Raw genomic sequence first — 14,970 nt, 5'->3', positions numbered from 1 at the left:
TCGCTGTCTTCAAGTAATGACACTGCATCGGCAGTTTCTTCAGCAGTGGTTGAATCCTTATTGTCACTATAAAGTTCAACCAATACATCGCTGGCAATGGTTCAAGAAAGGCCTTTAGTCGCTGGGGATAAAGCTGGGGCAGGAGTCAATGTGCAGGTGAGGTGTGTCAATTGGGAGCTACCATTCAATCAACCAATCTGTTGAATTTTAATTCCGTCAGCAATCCCATTGACGCTCAAATTGTCTCTAAGCTTAAGAGAAAAAATTTGGGTTAATGAGTATATCAAATTTGGTAGCTTGCTTAATAAAGACATAAGGGAAACACGTTATCGAATAACAGTTAGCTCTGTTTCCGCTATGAACTATGTCCGAGTTGATGGTGCCATAGCTCTCGTTCGGCAAATAGGGCCAGGTTGTTTACTTGCTAAAACAGATATTAAAAATGCCTTTCGCATCATTCCTATTCGACCGGATAGTTTTGATCCACATGGCATCTGCTGTGAGGGTGAATTTTACTATGACAAGGCCGTACCAATGGGTTGCTCATCATCATGTCGCACATTTGAAATGTTTAGTACAGCTTTGAAATATGTTGCACAACACCACTTCGAAAGACCACATCTTATCTATATATTAGATCATTTTTCGTTCACTGCACGTACATTCAGCCAATGCCGCATTAGCCTGGAGAAATTTGTGCAGTTGTGTGACTTCTTGAGTGTGCCAATTGCGCATGATAAAACGGCTGGCAAACACAATGTTCTTACTTCTGCGGGTATCGAATTAGACACATTACGGATGGAAGCTCGAGTGCCCAAAGATTAATTAACGAAATGCCACTCCCTAGTTTCATTGTTTCAATAGAAGAAGAAAGTACAGTTACGAGACGTGCAGTCTTTCATTGGGCTTTTAAATTTTGCATGTTCTGTCATTCTTCCCGGTCGAGCTTGTACTTGTCGCATCATTGACTTCACGAAGGGTGTTCGTTCAGCTAAGCATTTTATTCCTCTAACAGCTTAGGCTAAGGAAGTCTTGCACGTTTGGAAAAACTTTCTAGACGATTTTAATAGTAGGACCTTTTTCGTCATGATAAGTGGCAAGATTCCGATGTCTTAAACTTACATACGGATGCAACAGATAATTTAGGATTTGGGGCAAGCAGGTAGTTTAGCATTTGGGTGAGTGGCCTGAGAGATGGGACATCTTCAACATTACTATGTTGGAACTTTATCCTATTTTCTTCAAAGTTTTTCTGTGGGGTAACGTCATGGAAAATCATCTTCCTCACGGACAATGCGACATTGGTGGAAGTCATTATTAGACAAACTTCTCAGGAAAAAAGGGTAATGGTTTTTGTGCGTCGGCTGCTGCTGGTCTGCTTGCAACATAATATTTTATTTCCGGCCAGGCATGTTCCTGGGATAAAAATTTCTTAGCTGATTGTTTGTCCCGTTTGCAGGTTACATCATTCAAGAGGGAAGCGCTGCACGGCACACATCCATGCCCAACAGTAATGCCATAAATACTCTTACCAAGCTGTTGATTGGTTTGCACAATGGATGGCCACCCAATGTAACGAAGACTTAGCAAAAGCACTCGAACATTGTGAGCTTGACGCTCGTATATGTAAAGGTCACAGTTCTTGCATTGGAGCGGCTACTCTAGCAGCTGAATCCGGTTTTTCAGACGCACTAATACGACCAATGTGTGGCCGTTGGAAATCTGATGCTTTTAAAAATATATCCATACTCCGAGCTTAACTATACCTCTATAATCCATGCATTTTTCAGGTTGTTTTGACGGTTGCTGCAAGGTTCTGAGGAGTATATATTAGCATCGCGTTAAACGGTAGTTATCAAAATATAATATAACGATAGAAGCCACGAAGACCCACAGGCCAAGCAGGTGACGTCTATTTTGTCAATTGGAGTTTTTGTAGACAAAGCAGGGGCACGGCTGGTGATATTAAGTTTTGATTTTATAACAAATTTTTGATATTTGTACGTTTGATTAAATTTGCACAAATGATTGTCGATGTGCAGTACAAATATATGTTCCGTCAGTCCACTAATCATGTTGGGGTTTTATCCCCCACGTTTTCTGTGAAAAAAATTATTCAAGCGTTCTTACATTAAATTCAAACTTCTTAAATTTGTAAAAATTTAATAACTTATAATTCGGTATGCGCTCTACGTGCATAGCCATTTGTTTCTCAAACTGCGAGTAGTTTCTTCTTTATACGCCCAGAAAACAGAGGTCGAAATGATTTGTGGAACGACAGAGTAATGGATTGATTTTAAATTTAATAATGACGAAGGAATCGATAAGTAAGGTAAACGTGATTCACCCACCACAAATTGGCAATAAATATAATAGCGAGCACTTGTTTGAGCTTTGCTCCTGTAATGGCTTGTAGGGGCCATGCACCTGTAAGAGCCCTGCAATTGCAAGGGATTTATGGGAGCCACGCGCTTCGGGGTCCAATGTAAGCACCAAAATGTTGGCCATTTGCATTTGCTCAATCATGTTTTGATGTTACCGTGAATAGCTATAAAGCAAAAATTTAAGCTCAGTGAAGCGCGGGGACCCTAAAAGCGCGGGCCCGTGGCTGACGAATCTCCAGCCATATGGTTCGTCCAGGCCTGGTAAACCTGTGAAATGAATACAACTGAAAGGCTACCTCCCATCACTAAAACTTGAAGCACGATTTCTTCGCACGTCCCAAAGAGGTTCTCTCACCATGATCAGGTTGATTGCGGGATTTGACCAACAAGACAAACGGGCATGGTGATAAAATTTGGCGTTATGCAAGAACATGCGTGTTTAAAGAAAGGCAGCCTTCCAGTTATATATTTAGTTCAATGCTAAAAACAGACTTACACCAATAATAATTGTTATCGCATGGAATTGGCTTATACGTTAACTTTAATCTTAAAAAGAGTTCAGAATGCTTTACGTAAAAAGATTAGTTCAGAACAAATATATCCTTGCATGAAATCATTACTATAGTTGTATTTTTGTATTGAGCAATGGCAAGGAGAATTAAATTGTGTCTGTAGCTGTAGCATAACAAAAATAATTCCTAGCATAGCTGGTATATAACATTGTTTCATATATTGGACAAACCAAAAACTTCTAAATTGTTCATGCTTATAGTGGAGGTAGCACCAGCCAAAACTGCAGACAATGTTTGACCACAAGGAATATTAAATTCGCCAATTCCGTTAGTCACACAACAAATTGAGGAGTTACTGCTATTCATAAATAAAATACTACAACTTGAATGACTTCCAAATAATGGTCCACATGAGCTATACATCCACATTCCCCAGTCATTGTTCGCATTAGAGAGTTTGGTCGGAGGTGCGCCATTTGGATTTGAAAGATTAAAAAGAAACGAACTTTCATCTTTGACAAAGGCGTTGTTACAAACTATACATAATGACAAACAAAAACATAATGGGTAAAATGAATCAATCAAAATAATCAAAAACAAGATTTTATGTTTTGTGCATTAAATGTGCTTTATTATATGGCAAGCATCACTTCCGGCAAAATGGCACGCTTTGATTCGCTTAGAGACATTTTGCCGGTCCGTTATTTTCCGTAATGGACTAGAGTTCAAACACGTATTTTACAGACAAATGTAAACAAACTTCGTAAAGCAGACAGCAAAACGCAAAACAATGAAACAGTAAACCATTTTCAAATGTGAGTCGGAAGAAAAACACTCGGAAAACAGTGTAACTAACCAGACGATACAATTTGACAAAAGATTTCTTTTTTACTGACAAAAACTAGAAAAATGAAAGTGAACCCGTAAAAACAGAAGAAAAAGACAAGAAAGAACTCAAGCTTCATTTCACGTCAAATAATGCCAAATAATAAACTCTTTCATAACCTCGCTTTCTCGGTCTTTACTGAGTAATATCGGACTGAGGTCTTTTTGTACAAACTTCGCCATACGCGCTCGGTCTTTACAAAAAGACCTCAGTCCGATATTTCTCCTTTAAGACCTCGAGCTCGGTTATTAAGGGCTTACTAAAGCACACACGAAAACAAAAAATTACAAAAAAAACTGCATGTACGAAAAAATACTGTAAACTACAACGTGGTGTATTGTAATTAATTGTTTGCTGTACAAAAAATGTAAAATATTATAAGTTTTTTCACAGTTTGGCGAAAAATACGTAGCGTTTTAACAGGAGTGTATTAACTTTTTTTTTTATGATAATTTTAATTATATTATAACCCTTATTACATTGACACTCACATACCACTTTCCATTTAAGTAGAAGACCTCGTTCCAATATTTCTCCACAAAGACCTCGAGCTCGATTATTCAGGGCTTATACTATTATGCTCACGCAATGTTTTTGACACGTTGCACCGCTAACTTTTTTTTAAATTATGTCTTTAAACTTGAGGGTACTTTCCATGATCAAACGTTGAGTTCAACATGGAACTTTTCTTCAAAGTATATGTTTGCCATTATGGCAGCAGCTTTTGACTGTATTTGTTAATATAATCGTTAAATTGCTTAAAATATTCAGCTATTCTCTTTAATATTTACCACTAAATCAAAAATGTAGTTATGTTTCAGAATATGATTTCTTCTGTTATAATTTATATTTCATGTGCAGAAGTGATATTATGAACGCTGGGAGTTTGGAGCAATATTTTTTCACTAAATAATGTTTAACGTTTTGAACGGTACGAGTTGTGACGTAACTTATGACATAAATATTTGAACAACTACTTTTGAAAAAAAACAAGAAGAAAACAACGTATTCTTGATTCTTGATCAAGAATAGACATATGTATCGTTTGCTGGTTAAAGAGCAGTGCATCTCACTCAGTGCTCTCACACTATCCCAAAAACTTCTCTTTAACCTGAAAATGCTAATGTACGTACTCGCACATACGTATTTTATCTATTCTTGATCGAGACGCACGAATACATATCCTCAACCTCCCAAAAATATTATTTACAATGTTTCAAGACATGGTGCAATTCTACATAAAACTGCGCAAGCAAATATGTGGCCCAGTCTCTTTGTTCACTATTAATCCCTTTGAACAAATTATTTCGTCCAAAATTGATTCTTAAAATAAAACACAATGTCAGAATAATACATGTAATGCACTATCATATTTATAGTCCTTGTTAAATATCTCATTCTTAATAGACTGACTCTCTGCTATTCGACCTAGTAATTTTAGTTTCATAATGCAACAAACAATGATATGTCAGAGAACGCAATACATTTGTTTCGAAGTTGTGATTTACATAAAAAATAATGTACTTCTGGTCAGCAGTTAGTCCAGTATTGTGCTGAAAAGTTTACAATCCTTTGGTAATAACTTGGCTAAAATTGTTTTAAAATTACCAACTAACAATGGCATTTTACGTAGTATAATATATAGTATATTGAACTTTGCTTTAGTACCTTAACAAGTTCAATAAGTTGTCTTAGCTATCATGCTGTTGTTATAGACCTATGCCGACATTTTCTTATACCTTGTCGACTTTTCGAGAAAAATTGTTGCATTAAGCTGTTTGCCGTTAACATCAACAGTTAAGTAGCCTGTGAGTGTTTATACAAACCTTAACTTGAAGAAATATACGGTCTACTGAAGTGTTGATTTTAATTTAAATAAGTATTCAATCATATTAATGTGTGTATCCCATAAAACGCTAAAGCATATATCTTCATGATATAGGTAACGCAGTTGGTCTCACTGATTGTATCATGTATTGAAAGCGTGAAGCTGCATTAAAAATTAGGAGGGAGTGAATAATAAATGGAGTGAATGATAAATGGAGTGAACGATAAATGAAGTGAATAAGTCGAGTGAATGATAACAGGAAGTGGACGTTTTTCGTCCAAAATTTCCTCTTCGTCTTTCCCCCTTTTCGACTCAAGTAATTCAGTAAAAATCAATGATTATCTTACTACAAAGCTAGCTACTTGATAAGAAACAGCTAAATTTCTTCACTCTCACTTAACACCATCTTGTCCAATAAAACAATGGGGAAAATGAACTTTGAAAATTTGTACATAATAATTATCACTTCTTGACTGAGACCAAGTGATACAACGGGGATTCACAAGATTTCAGGCAAATTGTGTTTTGCTACATACCAGATTTAGTAAAAAACGCAATTTTTACTTTTCTACAAGAATATATACATATATAATAGTAAAAATAGGAAGTTATCCAATTGTGATTTATCCGTTAGAGAGTGCTACAATACATATGAGTGGAGCTAAATATATTTGTGGAAGAAAAAAGTAAAAACAACTACAATTGTATCGAGTGAGCAATCACGAAACAGGCTTGTCGGGATAAAATTGTAGGTGTTTTTACTTTTTTCTTCCACAAATATATCAGTAAAAATAAATACTTTACAAAGTTGGACAAAGATCGCATGGTCTCGTGATAACGAACGTGATATTTTATTATCTACCGGGAAATAACGTATTGTCTCACAGTCGAACTACTTGCGAGGAAACAGCTGAATTTCTTCAGTCTCAAGTGACACACTCTTTATCATTGAAACAGTAAGAAAAATAAACTTTGAAAATTAGTATTTAACAAAACAATTTGATTATTTAATACAGACATGTAACAAAAAATGTAATCGATGGCGTAAACAACGTTACTTTTGCATACGCAATCTTAACTAAAGTGAACTGTTTACGTACCTGAAACCCAAGAACTCGAAGCGTATGCACCAAATATGTAGTCACCAGCTTTGGCTAAGACAACAGTGGGTCCTTTATTGTCACAAGTCCGATGAAACTCTGAAGAGCTCCATCCATTCTTGACGTTGCTAAAAAGTTGCACCCAGTCCAATAGGACGTCGTACTCAGGTAGCCATGACAACAGTGCACACTTCTGCTCATCAGTTAAGCTGTGAATGATGAAACTTGACCCTAAAAATGACACACCAGGCCAAATTTCTCTCTTTAGTCCATTAATCTGATAAAATTCAGCCTCAAGGTACAACTCTTTTGCTAAAATCTTGTTCGTTTTAGGATAAATCAGCTTTCCAGTCCTTAGATAGTTCAGGATGTATCTGTTTGAATATTAGAAAAAAATTGAGCTACGTTAGGGTTAAGTAACAAAAAATAAAGAAAATAATTTCAAGTTTTAATGACGCACATGGCCAATGACGATCATTTTTATGACACTGAAGGAACCTGGTAACCATTCCAGAAAAGTACAGTAGCGGGCTGGAAAACAAGGTACGGGTATTAATACATGTATGAATGTTTCCATTTTCTTATTTGATTGTTAATTGAGAAATGGAAAACATTTTATGTAGTTAAAAAGTTTTATAAAACTTTTTTTATACAGTTACGTATAAAAACATTCGGGAAAGTTTCGGGAAAACGAGATCTTGACTGGCAGGCATGAATATGAGGTGTAAGTGTTTTCAAGCAATTTCGAGTTTCCCTTTAACTTTCACAACAAGGGTTTATATAATTCAATACGAACAAGTAAATATGTTTCTATTTACTCTATAGAATAACCTTTTAAAAAAATATTAAAATGAAAATTAATTGATTCTAATGACATGCTTTTATATTTTTCCTTCAGAATATCCCATGCAAACCACGGAACCACAAACTATGGTTTGTGGAAAGAATTTCAGTGCGATTAATCGCATACAAAGCAGGGCATGAAAGAGCTTAGACTTTTGTTGGTCAGTGACTTTATGTTGCTATCAATGAACAAAGTCATTTTAAAAGGACAAAACTTGGACAAAGTACTTGATCCTTGGGTAAATCAAAAATTCCGAGTTGCTTCCTTTAGCTAAATCATATTACTGTACTTATGATTTAAACTTCTGAAATAGAAATGTTCCTGTGTTTTCTCGTTTTTAATGAAATAGTTGGCGAAAAAGGTTTTATTTGAAAAATTTAGGGGGGGGGGAGATGACCACAACCTTAGCCCCCCTACTATTGACCTCTCTAAATCAACAGGAAATGCTATTTTTTCAAATGTATTTTAATATGAACTTGGCAGATGTTGAACTGCAGGCATAAACTCACAGGCCAATGAATTTTCCTTTCATTATGATAGTACAATAATATAATTTAAACATTTTTTATGCATTCACATTAATCCTAGATTGCCTTTTATGAGCATTGTCAGCAGGGGTTCGTGCAAGGGGGAGGCATAATATGACATATTATATACATAAGTATACTAAAAATGTCAATCATGTAAAACAGTGCATAATATAAGTAAGTAGCGTTTTGGGGGGTCCGGTCCCCCATATAAAATCCTGACAGCACCACTGATTGCAAGTTACATAATTCATTCATATTTATTAATAAGTTCTAAAATGCCTCTTAAATTTTCAGTGATTTGTTCTTAGTATCCTGAATATTAATAAAACATAGTTTAAAATAAAAACTCTGTCATGTATTAAGCAGTCTATAACTAACTAGCCTTTTTTGACATTTTCAACAAGCACTGGTCTGCTCCAAAATCTCTATCAAATACCAATTCAAGGCAACATGTAGCTATCCTTGAAATTGAGCCCTCAATGTAATTGCAGTGGTCAATTACATCTGATGGCAGCATTTAAAATATATAATCTAAATTTGCAAACAGTTGTTGTGCATATATAACATATGCTTGCCATTAAAAAATTAATAACATTCTGGAACACACCAAGTATCCATCTCAGACTTTTCGGTAAGAGTTATTGTAAAGATGATGCCGTTTGTTTGTAAATGTAAGTTTTAACATGTCGAAATTATTAAGAAATATGACTTTGACCTACTTAATACTGAATATCACCAGTCAATGTCATAGGTATTTAACTAGTATGGTTATATAAAAATATTATTACTCTAAATATGATTTCAAAAGCGTGGCAGTTATGTAAAAATGAGAAACATAGTGTCAGATAACAATTCTTATTTTACATAAATGTAATGTATTGCTTATGACAAGCACATCTTGATAAAAAAGAATTTGAGACATATCAAAAGGCACATAATTTACTTTTTGGTTCTGACACAATCAAGTTTAAAGGAATTCACTTCAGTCAGATGATTATACAAGTAAATTTAATTTAGTGTGCAAAACAGAATGCCAGTAAATGGAAATAGTGAGGTAAATACTCACAAAATAATGATCAAAATGTAGAAACTGTGCAGCCATTTCTTTATCAGTTAATACATTAAAAAATTAATAACATTAGCCTTATAAAACTCCATATTATAAGTATGGGATATAACAAATAAAAGACAAAAAATTCAAGCACTATAGTCCTGCTAGACACGAGTGCTTTGAAATAAAGATGTCATGTGTTCTAATAACCTATACATAATTAAGATTTTATAAAGTCAAAATTGGAAACTGCTTATTATTGCCACCCACATAGCCAGTCTCCAAAAAGCAATATCTCTTCTATATATGCTCATCATTGATTCGTAACTCTTACCTGAAATGCGTACCGTCTCGATCAATGAAATATGCTCCATCTTCTTCATCTGGCTTCACATTAAATCTCTCTGAAAACATGGCCGCCAACATACTGTCTGGATCCTTTAGTAAGGTCTCAATTGACGTCTTAAAAACCTGACCACCAACATTTAGACGAATGTTTTTTTTAAAATGAACACCATCCAGCTTTTTCCTCGTTGTTTCAAACGATCGCCTTTCATCAAACACAGACGATGCTTTTCATCCAGCGTGATTTTCAGAGCTAAAATGGCTTGCACCGCATCGTCTAGTAGTGATAGAATATTTATTGATTTGTTCGCTAAAGGTGCATTTTCTTTGCCGACATTTACGTGTATTGACATAGCTTTATAAAACTTCTGGTAATTCAAAGTACTTGAGCAGAATTCGTAACAAGTATAATTGCTGCCACGCATCAGCGTGGCAGCACACTAATCTTGACATGTCTCGGCCCATTCCTCTACTCGACCTATATAGAGGTAAAATCTCGATTTGTGTCTGTCTGTTAACATTTCCGGGGGGGATTTTTACGGAATGAGGGGGGGGAAGAACAATCACAATATGGTAGAACCTTTCGGAACTCCTGTCAGTTTCTCTTTGATTTTAAATGTCTGGAATCCGAATAGATATGCGGCCTAAACAACGTTATACAGTAGATACCAAAATCGAGTGATTACCGACATCAATTACACATATCTCGTTTGGCGAAAACACATGAAATCGATTCACCGTGCCGTATTTAGCCAGCTCGGTTCACATTTTTTATCTTGCGCTCTATGGTCAGACGGTGAGCAAAATATAGTGTAAGCATGTATTTATTTTCATTCGAGCTTTTATTATTACTTGAAATATCGGTGTGGATTTAACAAAACGTCAAAAATAATTTAAACGCATGGTGCGAGTTCAACGATGAAATATGAATTATGAATATGATGAAACGTTTGCTCTTTGCGATAACTATACATCATTTTATCGCAGTCGCACAGAATCATCGGAAAAAGGTTCTATCAAAATGTTATAAAGGAAATAATGGAAACAAAACTACAGTTTTATAATATAGTCCGTTTCTACGTTTGTAAACATGCGGACGATTGTTCGGTTGAGTAAACAACGTATCATACTTTTAATCAAAAGCATTTTAAAACTCAAAAGAATCAAAACAATCAAGACATTTAAAAGAATCAAAAAAATGTTTTCATTCAAAATGGCAAGGAATTTATCTTTTAATTTTATGATGAAAACGTATGACTGACGAGAATCGATTGAGCATTGAAGCACTCACCTCCATATAAGGTGAACTGTGCGTCGTTTGTGCATGCCGATTGGATAGAAATTGGAATGCTATGATTAAACGATCGTGACTAAAACACCACACGAGTACATACGAGTACATACGAGTAAAATACGAGTACATACGAGTGACATACGAGTAACATACAAGTACATACGAGTAACATACGAGTATTTTCTGGTCAACAAATGAGAAACAACACAATTTCTTCAATACATTGATATTTGCGTTTATTTTTCCTTGTATTTGTGTGGACTTTGGGGCAACCATTTGATGGATTTAAATACTGAAAAGGTATTTTACTTTTATACTACATTCATTTGTATGTTTTAGTTGAATTTGTTATAGATATTTTGTCGATGCGATTTGCCAGTATTTGAGCGCTTTTTGAAACACTTTCACCTAGGAAATACATATTTATGAAAGCGATTAAATAAACAACGTATAAATAATGCTTTCAAAACGTGCTACATGAAATAAATGTACATTATATATATTTGAATTAAATGAGAGTTGCACTGTTACGTATAGTCCTGAGACGGACTGTTTTTGTTATATGTTTGTAAATGATGATCGTCCAGGTTCATCATTTACAAACATATAACGATACTCCCGGGTTCAAACCATTTACTTTACTGTTTTTGTTGTTGTTGACTGACGTTTCGACAACCTTAGCGGTAGTCATCTTCAGAGTCAAAATGAATGTATAATCGCTTTCATAAATATGTATTTCCTAGGTGAAAGTGCTTCAAAAAGCGCTCAAATACTGGCAAATCGCATCGACAAAATATCTATAACAAATTCAACTAAAACATACAAATGAATGTAGTATGAAAGTAAAATACCTTTTCAGCATTTAAATCCATCAAATGGTTGCCCCAAAGTCCACACAAATACAAGGAAAAATAAACGCAAATATCAATGTATTGAAGAAATTGTGTTGTTTCTCATTTGTTGACCAGAAAATAGTCGTATGTCACTCGTATGTACTCGTATGTTACTCGTATGTACTTGTATGTTACTCGTATGTACTCGTATGTTACTCGTATGTACTCGTATGTACTCGTATGTACCATTCAAGTTTGTATGTGTATAAAAGTGATTCCTCGCTAAAACAACTGAGTAACATGAATCCAGGTGAAAACATATGATATACTAACAAAGAAGCACAGGGAGACTTAAGAGATACATATATGACACCATATAACAATTTGTATTGATGGATGTGTTGATCTTGTGCTGTTGGCAACCAAGTGAATGAAATTCTGAAAATTTCATTTAAGCTCCGGTTAACATGAATCAATTGTTATTGGCCGAGTTCTAAATGACAATATGCAAATTTTTGTAAAATGAGCTTTGAAAACTGTTCATCCAATTATTCCATTTTGAAATTAGCATAATTATACATACATACAGTGTTACTTTTGCATCTACTTCTATAAATTGATTTATATGACAATTTGAAAATAAAAGATGACACAATTAGCTTGTCTTTATGCAATGACAAAGTATACGAGTTGTTGCGGTTTCTTGCTGTATTTTTATTTTTACCATTCATTATTGTATTGTTTATGGCAGATGATAAATGATGGAAAACACGCAATAGCAGTTTCCAAACTGTTTTACCTTACTTGGTGGAGGGGCAGCACTTCCCTTGCGATAGTAACTCCTAGTTATAAAATAAACACAATGAAACGCGTGCGCTGATTGGTCTAGAACTGTGTTGCATTAGCCTTAAAACAAAAACAGAAGTAGCGAAATTATTTAAATAAATACAACAAGCAATTTTTTTCCTTTTAGACTGGGCTTTTCACAGTGGTTTTGAACGCGAAATACATGAGCTCAGCATTGAGGAGCTTGACGAAAACTTAAAAATGCTTTGGTGGCTTTCTTGATGTCGAAAGTTACGACAAGAATTCTCAAATGTACCAAACCGATGAGCGTTGCGATTGTATTGAGAAAACTTAATCCTAAATGCAATGCATTTTCATGTTTTCCAAACGTTGGTTAGGTCCTTCAGACGAAGTTTGGTACGAAAACCGTTGTCTTGGTGTGAACAAGCTTGGAAACATGATGAAGGATCTGAGTTTAGCTGCTCAACTTTCGAAGATTTACACCAACCACTGTGTTAGAGCCACGACCATCAATTTATGGTGTAATACGGCGCTTTCGAATCGACCCATCATGACATTATCTAGGCTGCTTCCTGCTCTTCCACGACACTGCCAAGCTGCCCTCTGATAGCTTGAAAACATATCGTGTAATGCTTTTCCTATCTACAGAAGACCTCCAATCGGCATAGCAGTAACCTTGAAGGTTTACACCAGTTGCTGACTTTCTAAAGATTGACTTATGCTCAGATGTTCCCTTAAGATAGTGAAGTGCATGCTTTGCTAATGATAAATGATTACTTGTGAGATTTGCCATGAACTGTGATAGTTTAGTCACTATGAAAGATAGGTCAGGTATAGTTGCAGTCATCAGATATATTAGACTACCTTCTATCTATTGGTAAAGTTTCTTATCACATCTCTCTGCAGTTTCTTTACTAATTTGATTGGCTCCCAATTCACACGGAGTTACTCTAGGTTTACAACCTTGCATTTGAAATTCATTCAAAATTTTTCCGACATACTTATTCTGACCTACCGTAACTTTGGTTCCAAGAAAGGTGAATTTAAAGCCTAGAAACCAAGAAAGCTGCTGAAGGTCCTTCGTTTTGAACCTTGTACTCAAATCATTCTTTACCTCAATGAGAACATGTGTGGAATTAGACGCAATAATAAGATCGTCAACCCAAACCAAAATGATAGTAGTCTTATCCCCATTTTGACGAACATATACACAAGGATCTGATTTTAGCTGATTAAACCCATTTTCTGTCAAGAAACAATGTAAAACAGAATTCCAATTGCGTCCACTTTGCTTCACACCGTGAAGTGACTTGTTAAGTCTGCACACTAAGTGTTTTCCATCGCTTCCACATTTGACATAGCCCTTAGGCTGCTCAACGTATATCTCGCAGTCTATGAGTGCGTTAAGATACGCAGTCGTAACATCCATCTGATGTACTGACATATCTAAGTCCAGAGCAAGCTGCAGTGATACACGAATAGAAGTTATTTTAGCCGTTGGAGAAAATGTGTCCAATTAATCTACACCTGCTGATTAAGAAGACCCTTGGCAACAAAGTGAGCTTTATGGCTTAGTTTTCCGTTATGTCCCTTTTTCACTGTGTAAGTCAGACCTGTCCCCACTAAACTCTTACCCTCTGGCAATTCGGTAAACGTGTAAGTATTGTTTTCGTCTAAAGACTTTACTTCCTCATTCATAGCCTGTTGCCATTATACACAATCGTCTGACTCTACTGCCTCCTCGTACGTTCTCAGTACAACTGACGTTACAAAGCAATAATCTATGTTATAAGCTATTTTTTCATCATCGTCCTTGTCCTGCTCTAAGACATAATCGTGAATAAGTTGTGGTTATCCTGGATTTGAGGTTCTACCGATGGTTGTACTGCTGTATTCTCTAGTGCATGTATTCTTCCGAGTTGTGCCTGCCCAGCCTTAGGATCCACTCGTGGAGGGACTACTTCTCTGTCTACATTACCCTTTCGTGGAAAATAAAAAATTTACCTCCACATTTCTACCTGGATAATTAGAGATACTGGACTGGTATAGGTTTGTAAATTTTACATTTCTACTTTTTTCCATTTTACCTTTTTCTGGAAACATATCTATGTACGCTGGACTAATCTAGACGTAGCCTAGAAAGATTCCTTTCCTAAATCCTGCATCCAGCTTCTTTTTGTCGTGAGTGTAAGAAAAGCAAATGGTGCCAAAGATAGCCATGTTAGAAATGTCTGGTTTTGCCTGTAAGTTCATGATATGGTGTTTTCCTAATGCGATTATTGTAACACCTGTTACGAAAAGGTTGAAGTCAAGATTGCATAAGGTCAAAATTTCGTATCTAACTTAGCATTAATAAGTAGACACCTGGCCATTTCGAACAGCGTACGCCAGTTCCTTTCTGCAGTAAAGTTTTGATGTAGAGAGTATGGAGCTAATGTTTCGTACTTGATCTTATTTTTTGTGAGAAGAGATCTAAATGCCTGTCTTATAAATTCTGAACCATTGTCTGACCTAATGCATTTGATCCTCCCATAAGGAGAGGAATCAGCAAGAAAT

At 35.5% G+C, this 14,970-nt stretch overlaps 2 protein-coding genes across 2 annotated transcripts; one reads left to right on the top strand and one right to left on the bottom strand.

Annotated features, from left to right (window-relative positions):
- The first annotated feature begins 357 nt into the window (after positions 1-357).
- On the top strand, positions 358-825 carry LOC124457140. The gene has a single exon (XM_047007428.1). It carries the CDS (start codon positions 358-360, stop codon positions 823-825), a length of 468 nt encoding a protein of 155 aa, XP_046863384.1.
- A 2,066-nt stretch (positions 826-2,891) lies between these two features.
- LOC124457139 lies at positions 2,892-10,183 on the bottom strand. Its single transcript, XM_047007427.1, has 4 exons — positions 10,180-10,183; positions 9,470-9,707; positions 6,711-7,084; positions 2,892-3,432 (listed from the first exon to the last, which is right to left on the bottom strand). The coding sequence occupies exons 1-4, from the start codon at positions 10,181-10,183 to the stop codon at positions 3,110-3,112; spliced, it is 939 nt and encodes a 312-aa protein (XP_046863383.1). The 3' UTR covers positions 2,892-3,109.
- Positions 10,184-14,970: the final 4,787 nt, after the last annotated feature.

The sequence above is a fragment of the Xenia sp. Carnegie-2017 genome, unplaced genomic scaffold, assembly GCF_021976095.1.
Source record: "Xenia sp. Carnegie-2017 unplaced genomic scaffold, XeniaSp_v1 HiC_scaffold_6, whole genome shotgun sequence".
NCBI classification, from domain to species: domain Eukaryota; kingdom Metazoa; phylum Cnidaria; class Anthozoa; order Malacalcyonacea; family Xeniidae; genus Xenia; species Xenia sp. Carnegie-2017.
Note: the sequence above shows the minus strand (reverse complement) of the source record. Positions and strands in the feature narration are given on the sequence as shown.